This window comes from Hemicordylus capensis, chromosome 3 (assembly GCF_027244095.1).
Source record: "Hemicordylus capensis ecotype Gifberg chromosome 3, rHemCap1.1.pri, whole genome shotgun sequence".
NCBI lineage: Eukaryota > Metazoa > Chordata > Lepidosauria > Squamata > Cordylidae > Hemicordylus > Hemicordylus capensis.
Window position 1 is genome coordinate 16,701,291 of NC_069659.1, and position 20,651 is coordinate 16,721,941.

Genomic DNA, 20,651 nt, shown 5'->3' on the forward strand with positions numbered 1-20,651 from the left:
ATTTAACCTGTATCTTTAAGGGGTTTGTCTTAAATTCTGAGTTGTCTTCTATCTGGGTAAATACCTGCTTTAGATGGACCAGTGTCTACCATAGTACAAGGCAGCTTCATACAGTATGCTCTGGTTTTCGTAGCCTAAGGTGCACAGGATAACCCACTGAAAGCAACGGTCGGCATCCAATACAAGACTCCAGTTCCTCCCACTCCCCCACTGGATTTTAAAAGAAGAGGCAGGAGACGCTTGACTTAAGAACTCCCACAGCAACATAAGCAGATTTCTTATTTCAGAATCACACACAAAATCTCAATAAATACAAAGCAAGGCGTGTGCAGAATAAAAGGGCACCATTAAAAATGATTGTCAAATGAATTCTGACATTCAGAGAGGTCAGGTACCAGGCACTTTGATAAACAAAGGACTTAAGGCTTCCCTTTTGAAAAGAAAAATCACAGTACAATCATTGTGTGTGGTACATTTACAGTACCCCCTGAATAGTTATTTCTTCATTTTCTTTGTAAGGCACAGCGATTAAAATATAAAAGTACATGTTTTAAACACAATTTCTTGCAGAAATTCGTGTAAAAAATTGGCTGAGAAGAGGAAGCAGGGAGGAACTAATATCCACAGTTATTGTGAAACCTCTGGAGAATTTATAGCTAGAATGTAAACATCAAATGTACTTCACTCTTCATCCGGAGTTCAGGGTGACCCACATGGGGTGATCCCTTCCCCCAACAATTCTGTTAGGCTCAGTTCAAATATCACACCAAATCATGGTTCAAACTTCTAAATGGGCAAAACCATTGCTTGTAGCTGCCTGTCTGTATTGGTTTGTCAATGTATTGGTTTGTAGTTTTTAAGTTTACTCTTTTGTTGTTAGGCATTTTACGTTCTTTTGGAGATAAAGTGGGTTTTCTTTCTTTTCTTCATTTCCTGTCTGCCCAGCACTCTCTTTTCTAGGGTACAGTGGCTTCCAGAAGCAGAGCAAGAATTGTAACTTCAATCTGTTAATTCAGCCATCATTTCAAACTGTAGTTAGCACAAACCATGGTTTGCAAACCCACTTCAAGCATGGTTTCCAATTCTGCTTTTCCAGCCAACCACAAGCAATGGCTTGTCAATGGCGGGGTGAGATCTAGCTCAGTGGTCAAGCATCTGTTTTGCATGCAGAAGGTCCCAGGTTCAATTTCTGGCATCTTCAGATAGGGCTGGGAAAGACACCTGCTTGAAACACTGGAGAGTCACTGCTATCAATGTAGACAATACTGAGCTAGATGGGCCAATAGTCTGATTCAGTATATGGCAGCTTCCTATGTAAAGTTTCTGCTGCAGTCCCATTGGGGATGAAGCCATAGCGAAGGTCCCAGGTTCAATCCCTGGTGGCATCTCCAGGTTGGTGTGGGAAAGATTTGCAGCCTGAACCCCTCGGACAATACTGAGCTAGATGGACCAATGGTCTGACTCGGTATAAGGCAGCTTCCTATCAGAGTTCCCTCTAATTGGGATTCCCAGATGCTGTGACTATAACTCCCAGCATCCCCAGATACAATGGCCTTTGGCTGGGGATGCTGGGAGTTGTAGTCAACAACATCTGGGAATCCCTGTTAGAGGAAACAGTGCTTCCTATGTAATTCAGACATCTCACAAAGCCACAGTGAAGCATCCTTAACCATGATTCCATGGGCTGTCCAAACTGAGCCATAGTAAATGGGCACATTCACCCAGAAAGCATCATAGCTGAGCAGCTATTTGAACCCAGATCTGCCTGGTCCAAGCTTAATGCTCTTTGTATGACATCATCAATGGCTCTAAACCAGGCCATTTAGCATCCTTAGAGATGCAAGATGCACCAGTCTCCCCTGAATGCTCTCAAAGATCATTATTTTTTATAGCTATAAAATAAATGCCATAAAATTCTCCAAGTATATAATCACAATCGGTTCCATTTTGGTTCCATTTTTTTTAAAAAAATAATGGACATTGTTGCTTCCTGGGAGGATATTGCCTGAAATGCAATTGTCACTACATTTGGGGGATAGGAGTGGAAGCCATTGCTATGCTCTCTATTGCACATTCATCAGTGCCTCTACGGATCCTGAAGAAACCATTCTCTCCCCAGTTGGCTCCCCAGCTGTTCTTCACTACCCAGAACTTCTCCCCGGTACCCGGATCACTGCCATATCCAATGAGAAGGACAGCATGATTGGTAAGCTCAAATGGGTTGAAAGGGTCCATCAGCCCAGTGTGGTGATAGATCCCCCCTTTGTAATGCATGAAGTCACTGTACACCTCAAATGCAACAGCCATGGGCCCATGTCTCACAAGTTCAAGTTTCATCAGGGCTTCGTTGCATGCCCCATAAAACCCTCCAACGTAGTGGTAGTCAGCAGTGTAGTAGCGGTAACAGTCATGCTCCTTCAGAGTGCAGGGAGAATCCATGGCTGTATAAGGGAAGCACGATTCCTCAACCACACCAAAATCCTGGATGTATTTTCCAGCAATGAGATAAGGGAATCCTCCATCACAACCTATTAAAAAAAAGCCAGAAGAGTTAACTCATAGGTGAATCAAAGAGTTAGCTTCTTTTTAGGCCTGTCAATAATTTTTCATCCTCCCCTTTTCCTAAACCTTGAAGGGTGCCAGAGAAGTTGTGGCACTGGAGTGTGTCTCCTTCAAAACAAAGAACAGGTTCATGAAAAGGCAAGAGCATAACCCAGGCTTAAGTGCATGTAATGGTGCTGCCCACATCCTCCCCTCTTTTGGCAAGCAGTGAAGACACAAAGAGGTCATTTACACAATCAAAAGCTGTGTTCTACCCAGGTTTGGGAGCTCTGTGTGCTCCCAAATTTTGGTTGTGTGGAAGCAAGGTAGGAGGAAAAGCTACCTACACACAGCTCCCAAACATTCACATTTCACATATACGCTGATGGGATCTGAGCTGTTGGTGACTGACCAGGAAAGAGATCTTGGGGTCGTGGTGGACAGCCCACTGAAAGTATCAACTCAATGTGCGGCAGCTGTGAAAAAGGCCAGTTCCACGCTAGGAATCATTAGGAAGGGGACTGAAAGTAAAAATGCTAATATTATAATGCCCTTATACAAATTCATGGTGCAACCACATCTGGAGTACTGCGTACAATTCTGGTCACCACATCTTAAAAAGGACATTGTAGAACTGGAAAAGGTACAGAAGAGGGCAACCAAGATGATCAGGGGCCTGGAGCACCTTCCTTATGAGGCTAGGCTACAACACCTGGAACTTTTTACCTTGGAAAAGAGGTGACTAATGGGAGACATGATCGAGGTGTATGAAATTATGCATGGAGTGGAGAGGGCGGACAGAGAGAAATTTATCTCCCTCTCTCACAACACTAGAACCAGGGGGCATTCCATGAAACTGAAGGTCGAGAAATTTAGGACCGAAAAGAGGAAGTACTTTTTCACACAGCGCATAATTAACTTAAGGAATTTCTTGCCATGAGATGTGGTGATGGCCACCTGTTTGGGTGGCTTTAAAAGGGGCTTAGACAAATTCATGGAGAGCAGGTCTATCAATGGCTACTACTCTGGTGGCTGCAGGACACCTCCAGCCTCAGAGGCATGTGGCCTCTCAATACCAGTTGCAGGGGAGCAACAGCAAGAGAGAGGACATGCACACATCTTTTGCCTGTGGGCTCCCAGAGGCATCTGGTGGGCCACTGTGTGAAACAGGATGCTGGACTGGATAGGCCTTGGGCTTGATCCAGCAGGGCTGTTCTTATTTTCTAACCTGGGTAGAACAGTTTTTGATTGTGTGAATGATGTCAACAATTCCAACAGGCATTAGGGCTGGGGTAACTTAAGTTCTATACTCTTGATCACAGACAAGGCCCATTCACATATTATGCTCAACACTTGTAGAAGGGTACAGTGTACAAAGGTACAGATCTGTACACAGGTACAGTCATTCACATGTTATGCTGAATGCAGGTACCGATCCGTACCATGCATTTGAAGGGCTTGTATCCAGGTTCACTTTTAAAATGAACCCAGCTACAGTCATTCAGACAAACACATGTATGAGTGTTGTTGCTAGCTCTGCTTTTTTCTGCAGGCTCCCAGAAGCCTCTCTGCTTATGTCTGAGACTGCAGGTGAATGGGTCTCACTTCTGACATGCTCAGGAGCCTCACAGCACCGTGAGTCCTCTGTTTGCTGCCATACTGGGGTACAGTAACTCAGTAGGCAGTGGGACAGTTACTCCTAGATTTCTGCAAAAGAGCAACAGTTCTCTCTGTTCAAGGTCTCTCTGCACAATTGACCCTCCTTTGGTTTACCTATCTCAGCAGGGAAGTCAGAGAAGGCTATGCAAATGCCCATTCCCTCCTTATCAAGAGAAGGCTGGAATAGGCAATAGGAACCCAGAAATGCACCCATTAAAACGCTGATTAGTTCACTAGGTGTTTCAGACCGAAAAGAGTTCCCGTGTTTGCACATTCAGCCACTCCATTTGCCTCATCCTATTCACTCATTGTGTTGAAGTGCAGCATGGCAGACACAAACAATATGATCTTTTGAGATTCCCCGGAGCCACCCAAGTCAAGAATAAAGGTCAGCTGGAATGTTGCCCCATGGCAAGTTCTTCGGTATATAAAATCCCAATTCCATGATCCAGTGTGCTCCTTTGTGACCCACACACACCATGGAGTTGCCAGCAGCTGCTCACACACCATCACACCAGGCTGTGTCCAGCTTTTCATGCCAATTTCTAGATCGGTTCTCTGGCCAAACCCGATCTGCCCAGTCTTCCTTGCCAACACAGGAAGCTGGTTCCATGGAGGAGGCACCCTTGTAGATTCTCCTCTATTATCTAACCCCTCTGGCCTTCTCACACCTGCTTCTGACTGACCTGAGGAATGAGGTCCCTTGGGTGTTCAGGCAACCCTGAGGTTTCTGCGCCATTAGAAACTCAGGTAATATGAACGTTTGCCCCTCACAGAGCCCATCTCTATCCCTGCTCTTTTTTCTTAAATCCAGCCACTTCCTTTTCTAAGCCTCTTTCTCTAGCCTGCCTAGGAATTCATACAATTAGGACTTTAAGCTAAAATGCCTCTTTGCCTTGGACTGAGAGGCCAAGTTAGAATATTAACACAACAAAACAAAATGCTTCTGTGCTTGAGACACAACACTTTCCAGATCCCACTCAGTGACAACTTCTGAACGGAAAAGAGGTTTAAACATTTAGTGCATAAATAAATGTTGCATATGAAGAGAGCACAAGATGCTGCCAATCTTATCAGGAGATCAACAGATTTCCATGTAACTAACGGCCACTTTCTAGCAGTCTAGTTCCTGGAGTTACAAGAATCTTGGAAACAGAAGTGATGCCACCTTCTCCCTCCTGCCTCCCATCTCTCCAGACACTCAGCCTACGCTCACCCCACATTCCAGTTTCTACTTTGGCCACAACACAAAGAGCTTGTTCTCGTGACCAAATGGGAGGGAGCTGGAGGGAAGGCAGGATCCTACCTGCCTCCTCCGGGCTCTGCTGCTCACATGCTCCCATGACTGAAGATCTCCAGCACCGTAATCAGGAGCTGGATCCTCCAGCGATACCAAAATGCACTGATGAAGCAGCAGAGAGGCAGTCCTCAGTACTACAGCAGCTCTGCTCTGCCTGGCCCCTCTTTCCGCTTGACTCTATGATAAAAATGGCCTCCGGAAGCCTGGGAGCAGTTTATATTGTGCCGGTGTAGCAGATGACCAAAATAAAAAGGTCGGATGGGCGCTCTCAATGCCCTACCACACTTTTAGCCTGCTTAACAACTCAGGGCTAACTCAGGGATAGAGCTATTGGGTGAGGGGGGCTCCTGCTGCTGCAGATGACCAAATATTCTTGGGTAAACCCTCTTCTACCCAGGAATCTCCGGTCGTAAGAAGAGCTCCATTGGCTATTGGATAGAGTGCCTTCCTAAATCCCCAGTAACATCCTGACCAGTGTTCCCTATAACAGAGATTCCCAGATGTTGTTGAATACAACTCCAATCATCCCCAGCTGCAATGAAATTTGACTGGGGATAATGGGATGTGTAGTCAACAACATATGGGAACCCCATTACAGGGAACATGGGTCCTGACTGAGTGAGGATGGTGGAACTGACTGTTTTGCCTCGAAGAGAGAAGACTGAGTGACACTCTGCAGATACCAATGTGCCTGGCCATTCAGCTCTTCCTCCCAAGTTCAAAATGTCACCTTTGTTAAAAGCCAATCACCGTACTGCTTACCTTGAGCGTACTCGCTGCAGGAAACCACCTGCTGGGGGCTCAACACAGGGGTCTGTGAGTTGTTGGTGAGGATCCGAATCCTTGCTTCCAGCATGCCCATTGAAGCAAATGCATAGCAGCTGCCGCAGGAAGCTGAGGAGGAGAACAGACCACAATGATCAGTCAACTATCAGGCACATCCCTAAACCACATAATGCCCAACACAACAGCAGAAGGTCACACATTCCTATAGCACCCCACGAAAAGTCTAATGCATAAAGAACAACCTACAGTCCTACCATACCTTAAAGTAACACAGTAATTATTGCGTAAGTCAGGGGTCCCTAGCCTTTGGCCCCCAGAGCCAAAAGAGGAGGCTTCCTGTTGCACCTCTGTATGAGCCACTGGTCTGATCACGTCTCCTCCCAATCAGAAGACCCACCCACAACAGTGATTCCTTCAGGGACATAGGCAGTGACTGAGTATCCTGCAGTCAGGTACACATTCTAAAAGCAAGCCTTCAGGAGGTGCAAATGTCCTTCCCATTTTAACACAGAAAAGAAAAAGACATGCTTTCCAGCTATCAGAAGTTGCGGGGAAACACAGATTTAACCTGTGGGATAAGAGCAGTAGTGAGTGAATGAAGATAAGCCTGCTACAACTTTGCACACAGCTCAACCATTTTCTTTTTTAACTTGTGGCTTATAATTTGCCTCATACTTCAGATCTGCACAGTGTTTTGTAGTCTTTGGGGTGGCCATTACAAATGACCCGGTGTGGTTGACAACTTTATTTGAAATTTCAATAACTATCCCAAGGCCATACAGTGGGCTGGTTCTCATGATCCATCTCTGTTAATTTTGCGGCCAAATATTGGGTGGTGGAGGGACGAAGAGAAGCATGTGTTCCTAATCTCCAGCCATCTGCATGGTGAAAAGGACCAGGAAGCAGAGATGTGCACAAAATGAATTTTTTGATTTGTTTCAAATTCTAATAGAATTTGAATAGATTTGACCCAGTTTTGGCACATTTATTAACCAACCAGGGGGCCTGAAATTCTTCTCCCTCTCACATAACACTAGAACCAGGGGTCATCCCATGAAATTGATTGCCAGGAAATCTAGGACCAGCAAACGGAAGTATTTTTTCACACAGCGCATAATCCACTTGTGCAATTCTCTGCCACGAGATGTGGTGACAGACAACAACCCGGATGGCTTTAAGAGGGGTTTGATGACTTCATGGAGGAGAGGTCTATCATTGGCTACTAGTTGGAGGGCTAAAGGCCACCTCCAGCCTCCAAGGCAGGATGCCGCTAAGTACCAGTTGCAGGGGAGTAACAGCAGGAGAGAGGGCATGCCCTCAACTCCTGCCTGTAGGCTTCCAGCGGCATCTGGTGGGCCATTGTGCGGAACAGGATGCTGGACTAGATGGGCCTTGGGCCTGATCCAGCAGGGCTGTTTTTATGTAAGGTTTTTTAAAAGGTGCCAATTGGCTCTTGGATTGAATTTCAAAAATTTGAATCAACCTTGGGTTGGGGCGGTATAAAAAAAATGCGCTAAATAAATAAATAAATAGAAATGCCCTTTCAAGGGGTAATTTGATTTGAATTCGAATCACTCAAATCACCCAGATTTGAGTCTAACCTATATGAATTTGAATCAATTTGCACATCCCCACAAGGATGAGTGGAATGGATCCATCGTGGTTGCTTGGCACAGGTAACCACTACTGGCCCCCTACTTCAAATCTAAGATCACCTATGTTGGTTGCTCTGAGCAACCATGATGGCCCTCTTCCACACGATTGCTTCCTGGCCCTTTTCACTGTAAGAACCGACATAGTGAGATCACAACAGAGGTGGGACACACCTAGGTTCTGGTCCAAAAGCTGTTGATTGGATCATGTGGCTCTCAAGCTCTTCCACAAAACCATGAGGACTAGAAACTGGAGTGTAACATGCACATAAACAGCTACACTCCCCCAAGATCTTCTGGATTCTAAATATGGCATTCAATTCTGTTCACCAAATCACTTGAATGCCTTCTTTTAGCTCAATTCTTACATCCAGAGATGAGGAAGAGGGGCAGTTAGGGCACTTGTTCTGCATGCAGAAGGTACCTGGTTGAATCCTGGGCATCACCAATTAAAGCAGGGCTGAAAATGATCTCTGCCTGAGTTCTTGAAGACCTGCTGTCAGTCAGAGAGGACAACACTGGCTTAGATGTCCCAATAGTCTGACTTTGTATAAAGCAGCCTCATATGCACCATAATTTCACAATGGTGGCTATGGATTTCTTGCCATCCTGCTTACGTATCCAAAGTTTCTGGAAAGGTTTAATTTCAAAGCCAACATCTTGAACCCTACCATTTAGGTTCTGCAATTTTATTATTTTTGCCATTAACTCCTAAGGAGCCTGCATTATATTCTGGCTTTTCAAAAGAAATGCTTCAGCCCTCAACTGCTAAGCAACAAGGAAGAGGGTAAACACTTTCCCCTTAGCGTGGCAGATTTACGTCAGAGAGATTATTCAGCTCCTCCTCATTCACCGTTAGAATTTCCTGTAATTCAGCTCGAAATTCTGAAAGCAAGTAGCAATGCGGCCATATAACAAGGAGGCCTGCTGGCTGGAGGCACTTTAATTCTATCGCTCTTTCTCACGCTAGGCATATAGCGATTGCCTAGCCCAGTTAGAAAAGAAAGGGCATTACGAACTTGGAGAGGTATTAAGAGGTAAAAGCTACTTCTTGTGTCAAGGCAGATGTGGGTGGCCAAGGAGAATGTTTTATTATATAAAGAATACATCTACTCAATTTTAAATCCTCGCATCTGTTTTGCAACGCATGGGCAAATTTCTAACATCCTGCCACCCAAGGTCCAAAGTGCACCCAGATGGCCATTTTTACTCAATGGGGTTTTTTTAGTCCTCAAAGGAAAGAAGGTTTATAGCAGGGGTTCATCATTCCCAGCCACATATTGTAGCTCGGGATGATGGGAGTTGCAGTTCAGCAACATCTGGAGTACCACAGGTTGGGAACCCCTGGCTTATGAGATCACCATGTCTGCTGATGTATTGTATTGTATATCCCCAATAACTTTTGTGTTTACAGTCTGATGGAAACTGAATTTACAGCACATGGGAGGGGATCCTAGGAGTCCCCGAGGAAGTTACACGTTAGCCCTGATCATACATTATGTTGCATGAGTGTACAGACATGTTTACTTGAATGTGTTTTTCTGTAAATTCTTTAACAAAGTGAACCTAAGTACAAGCCCCTGGAAATGAATGGTACAGATGGGAAGTGTACTGCTCTTCAACATAATGTTGAAATAACTGTACCTGTGTACACTATACACTCGTTGTAGGAGTGCTGAACATACCATGTGGATAGGGCTTTTGAGTGATTATACTCAAGTATCAGCATCACTCCTTTAGAACTCATTTGTTTATAGTCTGACATAAACTAAACACACAGCACATAGGAATAGGATCTTATAGTTCAGGAGCTAAGTGTACAAAACACCTATTTTGTGGCAAAGTTTGTGAGAAATGTATACAGTTGTTTTGCTAGCCTACTTTTCCAATTTGAACCAAATTTGCTACAGCTGTAGGGACACCTCAATGGCATAATGCTGACTTGGCAAAGAGGCACCTTTTAATGTGGTGATTCCCTTTATTTAGCAGGGGGAGAGTAACTGGCCCTGTCCATCACCAGCACAGTAACTCCAGTGACTGTTGCTGGTGTCTGTCTTATATTTCTTTTTAGATTGTGAGCCCTTCGGGGACAGGGTTCCATCTTATTTGTTTGTTATTTCTCCGTGTAAACTGCCCGGAACCACTTTTGGAAGGGCGGTATAGAAATCGAATGAATGAATGAATAATCTGTAATGGTGTCATCTACCCTGATTCTAGATGATGAACATGTGAGCATTTGAGTTGTAAGTGGGAACCAATCTGGACCAAATTTAGTACAGTTGTAGGGACACCTCAATGGTTTAGTTTGTGATGATGTCATCCACCCCAATTCGAGATGGTGGACATGTTAATATTTAACATGTAAGTTGGTAAATATCAATTAAGGTTATAGTAAAGGGAAAGTAGGCAGATTAGTTCTTACCAGAACTTCTTGTTTAATTTGAAAGCCTCTCTTGATGAAGAATTACCATAGTGTCAACTCTTGCATGTGTGGCACTTGGGTGTGGTGACATCAAGATTAAGCCTCATTATCTCAGGAATTATTTGGCCAGTTCTTTTGTGTAAGGTGTCTTTGGAAAGGTATTTTCAGTCAACAAAATGTGACCATGACTTCTGTTGTTAATTAATTAATTAATTATTAGCCTTTTTTACATACAAAAAGGGGGGATGTGATTTTTTTTAAACATGAATCTTGAACTAATTGGATGGAATCCCAATTTAGTCCTACTCAAAGCAGACCCATTGAAATACTGGATTTTATTCAGGACAAATACCATTACTGCTCCAGCAATTAAGCTCCCATTAGGAATTATGGGAGCTATATCATTGGAATGATAACACTGTCCTTAAGAGACACATGGAGGACCTGTGTGTTTGCAAGAAGTGGTGGGAATCCTTTTGAGTAGAACACTGCAGTGCCTCTTACTTAGAAGGGCAGTAGATTCCGCCAGATGTAAGCCCAATTCCCCAGTTTGGTTCTGGCACCGAGACTGCTGAAGTGGACAAGTGCCTTCTCCCGGATGTGTTGCTAAAATGTGAGGCCTAACCACCTTAAGTAGAGCTTGAAGAAAGTGGAGAAGGAGAAGCCAACACACACTAGTAGAGATCTCTCCTCTGACTGGCACACTGACGTCTGGGGAAGGAATTCCGTGCTCCTTCAGACTGCCTGTGGTGTCTCTTCCCCCCAAGATGTGCACATCTGGATAGAATATATTCCACAAGCAACAGTGGCTCACTGTGTATCTTCAGCTTTCTAGGAAGGGAGAAAATAGTGTCTCCAGACTCATCACAGAAGTTTATCCTCCCAAGTTAGCATGAGCAGAACCAGTAGATTTCACAACAAAATGTTTCAACAGAGAATGCAATGAACCCATCCCACACTGCCCAAATCCTGGAGTGGATTGAGCTTCTGGTAACTGAGTAGAACTGAGGGTGGGAGACCAGTTAGGATGGTCTACCCCTTGGAGGCTTATGGATCCTAATGGGATCCTGATGGCTCTGGGGGATTCTCTTACTGAGAGTGCAGATGATCCTGTCAATGCCCTGGTCTCTCTCTGGTATGATGAGACGAGTTGGGCGATTGACACGATTGGGCCTAGGCACCCTCTCCTGACCCACCAAGCCCAAGAGGCCCCTTGGTATACAGGAGAGTTGTAGGTGATGAGGCAGGCCAGTAGATGGCTTGAGTGCTGTTGGCAGAAAACTCAGCATGAACATGGCTAGAAATACAGGCTAGAGCCCATCTTAGAGCATATTCTGTGGCAGTGAAGAAATGTCACTTCTCCGCCACCATTGCCTCCACTCAATATCGTCCAGTGGAGGCTTTTGAGTGGTTCGGGTGCTACTCAGCAGGGGCCCCAAAGACCATCAAATTGAACCTTCGTTAGCCATCTGTGATCAATCTGCATTACATTTTGCAGATAAAATCGCTCATATCTGGGCCAGGAGGAACCTGGACGTTTAAATTTTTGCAAAACCAGAACTGAATGTTGCCGATGTACCATCTGGTCCTATTAGATTGGATACCTTTCAGACTACAGTGCCTGAGGAGGTGGACAGGCTGCTTGAAAGTCTGAGGCCTACCACACGTGTGCTTGATTCATGGGTGGTGAAGGCAGCCAGAGAGGGGCTGGGGCTATGGGTAGCAGGGGTGGTAAATGTCTCCCTGATTCAGAGGGTGGTGCCCTCCATGTTAAAGGAGGCAGTAATTAGACCACTCCTGAAAAAGCCCTCTTTGGACCCAACTATCTTAAACAACCTGCGGCCAGTTTCTACCCTTCCATTCTTGGGCAAGGTATTGAAGAATGTGCTGGCATCTCAGTTCCTGAGATCAGGCAACCCTGGATGAAACTTATTACTTGAATCATTTCCATTCTGGCTTCTAGCCAGGATATGGGATGGAAGCTGCCTTGGTTGCCCTGGTGGACGACTTACATTGGGAGATAGACAGTGGGAGTGTGACCCTAGCTATCTCAGAGGCTTTTGATATCATTAACCATGGTATCCTTTTGGGCTGCCTCTCTGGATTGGGACTTGGGGGCACTGTGATACCGGTCTTACTTTAAGGATCACACCCAGAAGGTGGTGCTGGGGGTGACACCTGCTTTACCCCTCAGCTATTGGCCTATGGAGTGCCATAGCGTTGTATTTTGTCCACTATGCTGTTTAACATCTACATGAAACCACTGGGAGAGGTCATCTGTAGGTATGGGCTATGGTGTCATCTGTATGCTGATGATACCCAGCTCTACCTATCATTTAAGCCAGCTAATACCAGGAGGCAGTGGATATACCGAACTGGTGTCTCCAGGCTGTTCTGGATTGGGTGGGGGCAAACTGAAACTTAATTCAGATAAGACGGAATGCTCTGGGCTAATAAACTGATTATCCAAGTGGTCTGGTCTGGATATCCAAAATATCCAAATCTGGTCTGAATGGGGTCACACTCCCCCTAAAAGACCAAGTTCACTGCTTGGGGGGTGCTTCTGGACCTGATGATGCCCTAGGAGTCTCCGGTGGTGTCAGTGTGCAGGAGTGCCTTTTACCAACTATGGCTGTGACTCTACTTGGAGAAGTTGAACCTGACCTCAATCACTCATGCACTGGTAACATCCAGATTAGATTACTACAATGCACTCTATGTGGGACTGCATTTTCCTTGAAGATGGGTTGGAAGCTTAAGTTGGCCCAGAATGTTTCTGCAAGGATGCTTGTGGGTGCTAGCCACTCCTTGAAGATAACACCTATCTTGTGGCAGTTTCACTGGTTGCCAGATTGCTTCTGGGCCCAATTCAAAGTGCTGGTCTTGACCTTTAAAGCCCTACACAGTTTGGGGCCAGGGTATCTGTTGGACTGCATTTGCCCATATGAATCTGCCAGGGCTCTTCATTCATCATCATAAGTCCTGCTCACAGCCCCACCATTGGCTGAGATCCAACTGGAGGGGACAAGAGGCAGGGTCTTCTTGGTTGTGGCCCCTCAGCTATGGAATACCCTCCCAGAGGAACTTCACCACACTCTCTCCCTTAGGGTTTAAAGAATATATATATATATATATATATATATATATATATATATATATATACACACACATACACACACACACACGCAAACCCATCTGTTCAGAGAGGCTTTTAAAATCTTTTAATGATAAATTGATGGACTTATATTATTTTTGTATTTGTTTGTTTTAATTTATTCTAAATATTTTTAATAAATATATAATAGATTCTGCATTCCACTCCCACTATGCACAGCAGCCTGGTGTAGATAGGCCTATCTGTGTATGCCCAGCACACTGAGAAGATAGCAATATTGCCATTAGGCAAGGTGACCTCCAGGTGGATCAGAAGGGCCGGATGCAGCACAAGGTCTGCCCCTAAACCAATCTAGGTTTCATCTCATCCACTCTGAGGCTGTCAGCAGACAGAACAGGAAGGCTATATGACTGTGCCCTTGATGCATTGGAGTCGTTCAAACATGTAAGCCAGGTGTAGTCTGGCTGAGGACAGCGCAGCCCATGCTTCACTTAACTCATGTCCTTGGAGAACGGATCCAGAACCCTCCAGAAACCAGCAAGTCCAACCTGAAGTCATGTTGGGATGGAACTCAACCCCATCCATGCTCCTGAGTGAAGGAGAAAGAGATACTCCACTCTTTGGGAATTCCCCATCCCAGCCCTCTGCAAAATGCTCTCACACCTTGTCAACTGCTCAAGTTGCAGCAGGCCAGGGATAAGGGTGTGCACAGAACCGGTTCCGTGCACACCCAGGAGGCAGGCGGGGGCTGCTTTAAGGCGTGGGTAGGGTGCTCTTGCCTCCCCCACCACGCTTCCCCCTCTGGCACTGCTGTAAAAACCACGGGCGTGGGCGGCTGTATTCCCTCTTGCCACACTGGTCAGCGTTATACTGGAAGTGGTGGGGATGTGCGTGCACCCTCCCCACTCCTTAAAGGAGCCCCGCGTCTGAACACGGGGGTTCCGAACCTGTTTGGCGTTCTAGGAACAGAACGCTGACCAGGTTCGTGCACAGCCCTAGCTAAGGGTTCCCAACATGTGGTACTCCAGATGTTGCTGAACTACAATTCCTATCATCCCTAGCTACCATTTATTATATCTGGAAGTGATGGGAGTTGTAGTTTCGCAACGCCTGGAATACCACAGGCCGTGAATCCTGGCAGTAAGCTATTAACCTGCCGCAATTCATTTTGCAGAGATCCACAGACCTACAAGGGGAACGTTTTCTCATAACAAACAAAATAAATTGGCGATTCAGTACATTCGTTTACTAACTAGGCACTATTGATGTTTTGTGGGGGAAAGAAAAACAAACGTACACCGGAGTTATCAGAGTCAATCTAAGCTAATTTATAGAAGTGGCAGCTTTTCTGATGTCTCCCCACAAATTCAATTGCAACCAAGTTGAAATTGCATTAAAGGCTGCTCGCTCCACAGCCAAACAAGATCATGAAAAACTATAAAAAACTGATTAAAACACATAAAGCGCTCTTAGAAACTGATGATTCAGGAAGTCTATTCTTTTTCTAACTACCTTTATCTTCCAACAGATTCTTCAGTGGTTTATTAGGTATGGGGAGGTATTTTCCAGCAAGGTTTCCCAATGGAGTGAAGGGATGCTGACAAGAATTAACCCTCCCGAGCAGGAGCATAGCAAGGTTGGAGTGGGCCCAGAGAGAAGATTTTAAAATGCCCACCCCCCCCCCCAGCTCAGCTCATGAAGTAAAGAAATCTTAAATGAGGCTGAATAGCAGTAACAAAAAGCATAGTAAAATTTAGGGTTTTGTAAATTGTGGATAATGCAAGTCACTGAATGGTACTAGAGAAAGACATGCTGTTCTGGTAGCTCCAGGTTTTAACACTCACATCAATTTCAGAAGATGAACACAACTGAAGGAAGCCCGGGTGGGTGCACAGCTGGGGGAGTCAGTCATGTGACTTGGCGCTGGGGCCTCCCCCCAAGGCAGTGGGCCCCCAGACAACTGTCTCCTCTTGCCCTATTATAGTTACGCCCCTGCTCCCAAAAGGTCATTTGGCTCTTTCTGCTTCATCACCTGAACTTGTCTGGGTGCCTGCCTCTCCCCTCTTCAGTCCTAACCTGGTTCTTCCAATCTGTCCCTCCCTTTCTTTCTCCCAAACTTCTCAGGATCCTTCCCCTCTTTATCTCCCCTCTCAGGGCCAGTTCCAGCACCAACCCCTCTCACTCACTCTCCCAAGCTCCTGCCGGATCTTCCCTTCCGCTAAGAAGCGCTCCCAGTACCACTTCCCTCCCCCCATCTCCCACAGTAGTAAGCACCCATTCAATAACTGTAAAGCAGGGGCAAAATATCCAGCCCAGACATGTGTACACTTTGTGTGTTCTGTGTAATGTGGGAAGACCCACATCTTCCACCATTGACAAGCCTCTACTTTGTGCTCAATTAAAAATAATTTCTTATTTGGACTTTTAAACCTGTGGTTGTGACTTTCTTGGGCAACTGCCTGTTTTATAACCATGCCTACGAGGTCCCAAAAGGACTCCAAATAACAGCAGTTGTGAGAGTATGTGCAGTCTGCTTCCCATGCCACCATTTTAGGATACTCTCTGCTTCCCCCATTACATGTGAAGCACCCTTGAATATAGTGCTCCACAACTTTGGCCCTCCATCTGCTTTTAGACTACAACTCCCTTCATCCTCAGCCATAGTGGCAAACAGAGATGAAGGCAGCTGTAATTCAACACCTACAGAGGGCCAACGTTGTGCAGGCCTGCCTTAGTATCTTCTAAAACTTTCCCCTTATCTAAGACCAGCATGGTGTAGTGGTTAGAGTGCTGGACTAGGACTGGGGAGACCCGAGTTCAAATCCCCTTTCAGCCATGAGACTTGCTGGGTGACTCTGGGCCAGTCACTTCCCTCTCAGCCTAACCTACTTCACAGGGTTGTTGTGAGGAGAAACTTAAGTATGTAGTACACCACTCTGGGCTCCTTGGAGGAAGAGTGGGATATAAATGTAATAATAATAATAATAATAATAATAATAATAATAATAATAATAATTATTATTATTATTATTACATTTAATAATAATAATAATATCATCACAGAATATAGGCTGTTCCCAGTAATGCTGCTTTTTGTAATTGGCTGGTGGTGATTTCTGTGACACCATAGGGGCCACAGAAATCACCATCAGCCAATTACAAAAAGCAACATTAGTGGGAACAGCCTATATTCTGCAACAATATCTATAACAACAACAGCAACAACACTGATAATAAAATTCAGCCATCCCAGGTCCTTGGGAAGGACTCGATGTCTGGATAAAACAAACCAATCAATAACACCTGTCTGACTGTGTAAACAATAATAAATAATGATAATAAAAAATTATAATAAAACAGACTACGTTTAGGAAACTGAAAGCACACACCAGCTATCCGTTCAGTGGCCCTGAAGGTTGTGCATGGGCACATTCAGGGAACTTCCATGTTTAGCAGTGGCAGCTCTTGCCATCTGGGAGGGGATGGGACAAGGATGCCAGGTGCAAGGACCACACAGTGAATGTTACACATGCATAAGTCAATTGGTTCCAATTGGTCTACTCACAGGTAAGAGCCACCAAGTGATTTGAGCCACTCAAATCTAGCAGCACCCTCTACTCTGCTGCTGCAGCTTCCTCCCTGAACTGCTACTGGAGGAAACAGCCCGCTAATTAAGGCTCTTTCCTCACCTCATTGCTTGGAGCATCCTGCATCATCGCCTTGCCGGATTAGACATAAAAGGGCAAAAAAGACAAGTGCACACGTGCCTCCTTTGCCCCTTTTTGTCTAATCCAGAGAGGCACTGATGCGGGGTGCCCAACCCAATGAGAGGAGGGAATAGCTTCGATTAGCAGGCTGTTCCCTCCAGTAGCAGCGCAGGGGGGAGTGGCACAGCCCCTCCTGCCCTTCCTGAGTGGCTGCCACTGATCTTTAGGAGATTCTAGCTCTAAATTCCAGAGGCTGGGGACAAACAGTGGAAGGTGACTGCTTTCAAAGTTTGCTTTCCCAGAGGTATCTGGTTGGCCACTGTGGGAAACTGAACCAATGAGTTGATCCAGCCGGGCTTTTAGACTTAATAGCTTTGCATGCAATGTCAAGAGAGGTCTATCGATTTCAGAGGTTTTTATCTTGCTTTCCAGCAAAAGCTCCCAAAGCAGCTTACAAACAAGTAGAAAATCACATAATGTGCATGGGCATGCGCGCGCGCGCACACATACACACAATATAAAACCACTTCAAGTCCAACTACTAGAGCCCTATTCACGTGTTGCACTCAACATTCAGATGAGTGTACAATATACACAGGTAGAGATCTGTACATGGGTACAATGATGCACATGTTATGTTGAACACAGGTACAGCAGTACAATAACTATCTGCCCCATGCATTTAATGGGCCTGTACCCAGGTTCATTTTTAAAAAGAATGCAGGTATGGTCATTAACACAAACACATCACAAGTGTACAGACCTTTGTATGATGAATAGGGCTATGATTGTGAAGAGAAGGGCGTAAAGCTATGGGTTAGGATTTATATGCCCTTGCCACACATTTCTTATATGTAATATAAAGGACTGTGATATAAGAACTGGAGAGGAGAGCTGGTCTTGTGGTAGCTAGCATGACTTGTCCCCTTAGCTAAGCAGGGTCTGCCCTGGTTGCATATGAAAGGGAGACTACATGTGTAAGCACTGTAAGATATTCCCCTCAGGGGATGGAGCTGCTCCGGGAAGAACAAAAGGTTTCAAGTTCCCTCCCTGGCTTCTCCAAGATAGGGCTAAGAGATTCCTGCTGCCTGCAATCTTGGAGAAGCCGCTGCCAGTCTGTGAAGACAGTAGTGAGCTAGATAGACCAATGGTCCAACTGAGTGTATGGCAGCTTCCTATGTTCCTAACTACCTGGTCTAAATCTGATCAACAGCCTGAGAAGGTTTCTGGTCTTGTTTACCAACAGACAAATCTCCAGCATCCTGTAAAACAAGGGCAAGTAATAGGTAGCTCAGGAGCTTCTGTAACTCTTAGGATTATATAAAGTAGCTCTACAGACATTTGGGCTTTTTTCTCCTTCCATCAATACTGCACTACTGAAGGAGGGGGCATGACCACCCATTTTTAATCTCTCCATTGTTGGGTATTCAGCTTTGCTTTTATTTTCTCTCTAGTTTCCCTCTCTCTAGTTCCAAACAGTCTCTCTTGCGTCTCCCCTTCCCTGTAGCTAAATTCTCCCAGATTTCACAGGTTTTGATGTTAAAATACCCTACTCTGTAGATGAAAACTTTTGCATAAGCTGCCATTTTGTGGCTGGTTCTGCCTCCCTCTGAGGAAAAGTAGTGTAACTCCTAGAATCCTCCAGTCCTCTCACCCTTGCTGTAAAGCCTCTTGTCCAATTAGTTTACTGATGCCTCATCCCCCAATTAGTTGGAGGGTGCATCAAGCAGAGAAGATTTTACTGCCTACTGATGTTTCAAGTTCTTACCAAAAAAAACCCCCTATCACCTTGAAATCACTGAACTTTGAAATTGCCACTGGTGGGAGTAAGTTGTACTGTTATGAAAGTTGTTTCTCTGGAATTTTGAACTCTGCTACAGATACTTCGGTCAAAACAGGATGTGTGTATTTCTTGATCATGAGTAGGCTAGAAAAATCAGAAGTGCTGCTTAACTGTTGACTGCTCCCTGCAAGCTCACATTTCTATAGATAATCTGAAGACTGGTGTGGGGGCGGGGGGCGGTGTGTGTTTAATGTCTGGAAGAAGTGGCTGACCTTTGCTTCATTCTTCTATTTTCTGGTTGAAGTCCTCTGAATACTGTTCAAATTTATTTGTACCATTTTCCTCTTTGCCTGTCTGCATGTGAGCACTTCCACAAGGAAGAAATCCTATGGCTCTGTTGCCTCTCTTAGGTCAATATCCAGATTGTAAGCACATTGGGGCCGGGATCCATCCTCATTTCTTGTAAAGCACCAAGTAAATGGATGGTACTAATAATACTAATGTGGATTAGGCAGTCTAGAGTGTGGCTAGACTGTGGTCTGGTTCACACTATCACTCAAATCTAGGTTTAATGTGCATTACTGATATTAGCATGATTGTGTGAACCCACACCAGAGTGGTTTATGGCCCAAGATAAATCTGAGATTCCCACCTTGGGCACACAATAATCCACATTAAATCTTGATTTGAACAATTGTTTATAGTAGACCATGGAGAAGAAATCCTAGGTGCCTTTTCTAATAAAGGGCCATGAAAAGGGCCTCATTCACACAATCACTTGAATCTATGTTTGACACGAGTTACTAACAGCACGATTGTGAACCCATGCCAAGGTTTTTTATGGCCCAAGTCGAATCTGAGATGCCTGCCTTGATGTAGGTTCACATCATGCTAATGTTGGTGACCCACACTAAACCTAGATTTAAACAACTGTGTGAACTACAACAAGTTTTTTTAAAAAAAAGCAGATTACATTATCCTTCCTTTAGTACAAAAGAAGAACATTGCTGGATCAGGCCCAAGGCCCATCTAGTTCAGCACCCTGTTTCCCCACAGTGGCCCACCAGATGCCTGATGCCCACAAGCAGAAGGTGATGGCATGCCCTTGCTCCTGCAGCTCTCTTTGCTGATTCTTCTGCTTTGGGTGCAAGATTGGACGTTTCAGGATTGTTCCATCGAAAAAGAGTTTCGAAAATTTGATTTTCTGCAGCTCCTCTCCAAATCCAAGTCTTTTGAAACTGTATTACCAAGCATTAAATCTGAGCTCAAGGATGTCAGCAACTTTAAAAAGATCATTAAAGTGTTGCAATGTTTCAGTTCCCTCTCAATAGTTATTTTGGTAAAAAATAAACTGTAGATGGCAACCAGGGAACCAATCCAGTTTGGTGCAGTTTTATGTTCAGAATCTGTTTGACTCCCTGCTGTTGATATGCCTCCACATAGGGAGTTGCCTTATACCGCGTCAGGCCATTAGCCCATCTTGCTCAGTATTGTTTACACCAGGGGTTCTCAACCTTGGGTCTCCAGATGTTATTGGACTTCAAAGGCCAGTGGGACTGGGGATTATGAGAGCTGACATCCAATAACATCTGGAGACCCAAGGTTGAGAATCCCTGCTCTACACTGACAGGCAGTGGCTCTCCCAGGTTTCAGGTGGGAGTTTCTCCTAGTCCTACCTGGAGAGGC

General features: G+C 45.0%; 1 protein-coding gene across 1 annotated transcript in view; it reads right to left on the reverse strand.

The window, feature by feature from the left end:
* Positions 1-245: 245 nt before the first annotated feature.
* The window catches only part of CTSC (cathepsin C), a 52,553-nt gene continuing 32,147 nt past the window's right edge, over positions 246-20,651 (reverse strand). Inside the window, exons 6-7 of the mRNA XM_053312577.1 lie at positions 6,263-6,394; positions 246-2,528 (exon numbers count right to left, since the gene is read on the reverse strand). Coding sequence (XP_053168552.1) covers positions 2,023-2,528; positions 6,263-6,394 — 638 coding nt within the window. The 3' untranslated portion in view covers positions 246-2,022. The remainder of the gene's footprint in view (positions 2,529-6,262; positions 6,395-20,651) is intronic.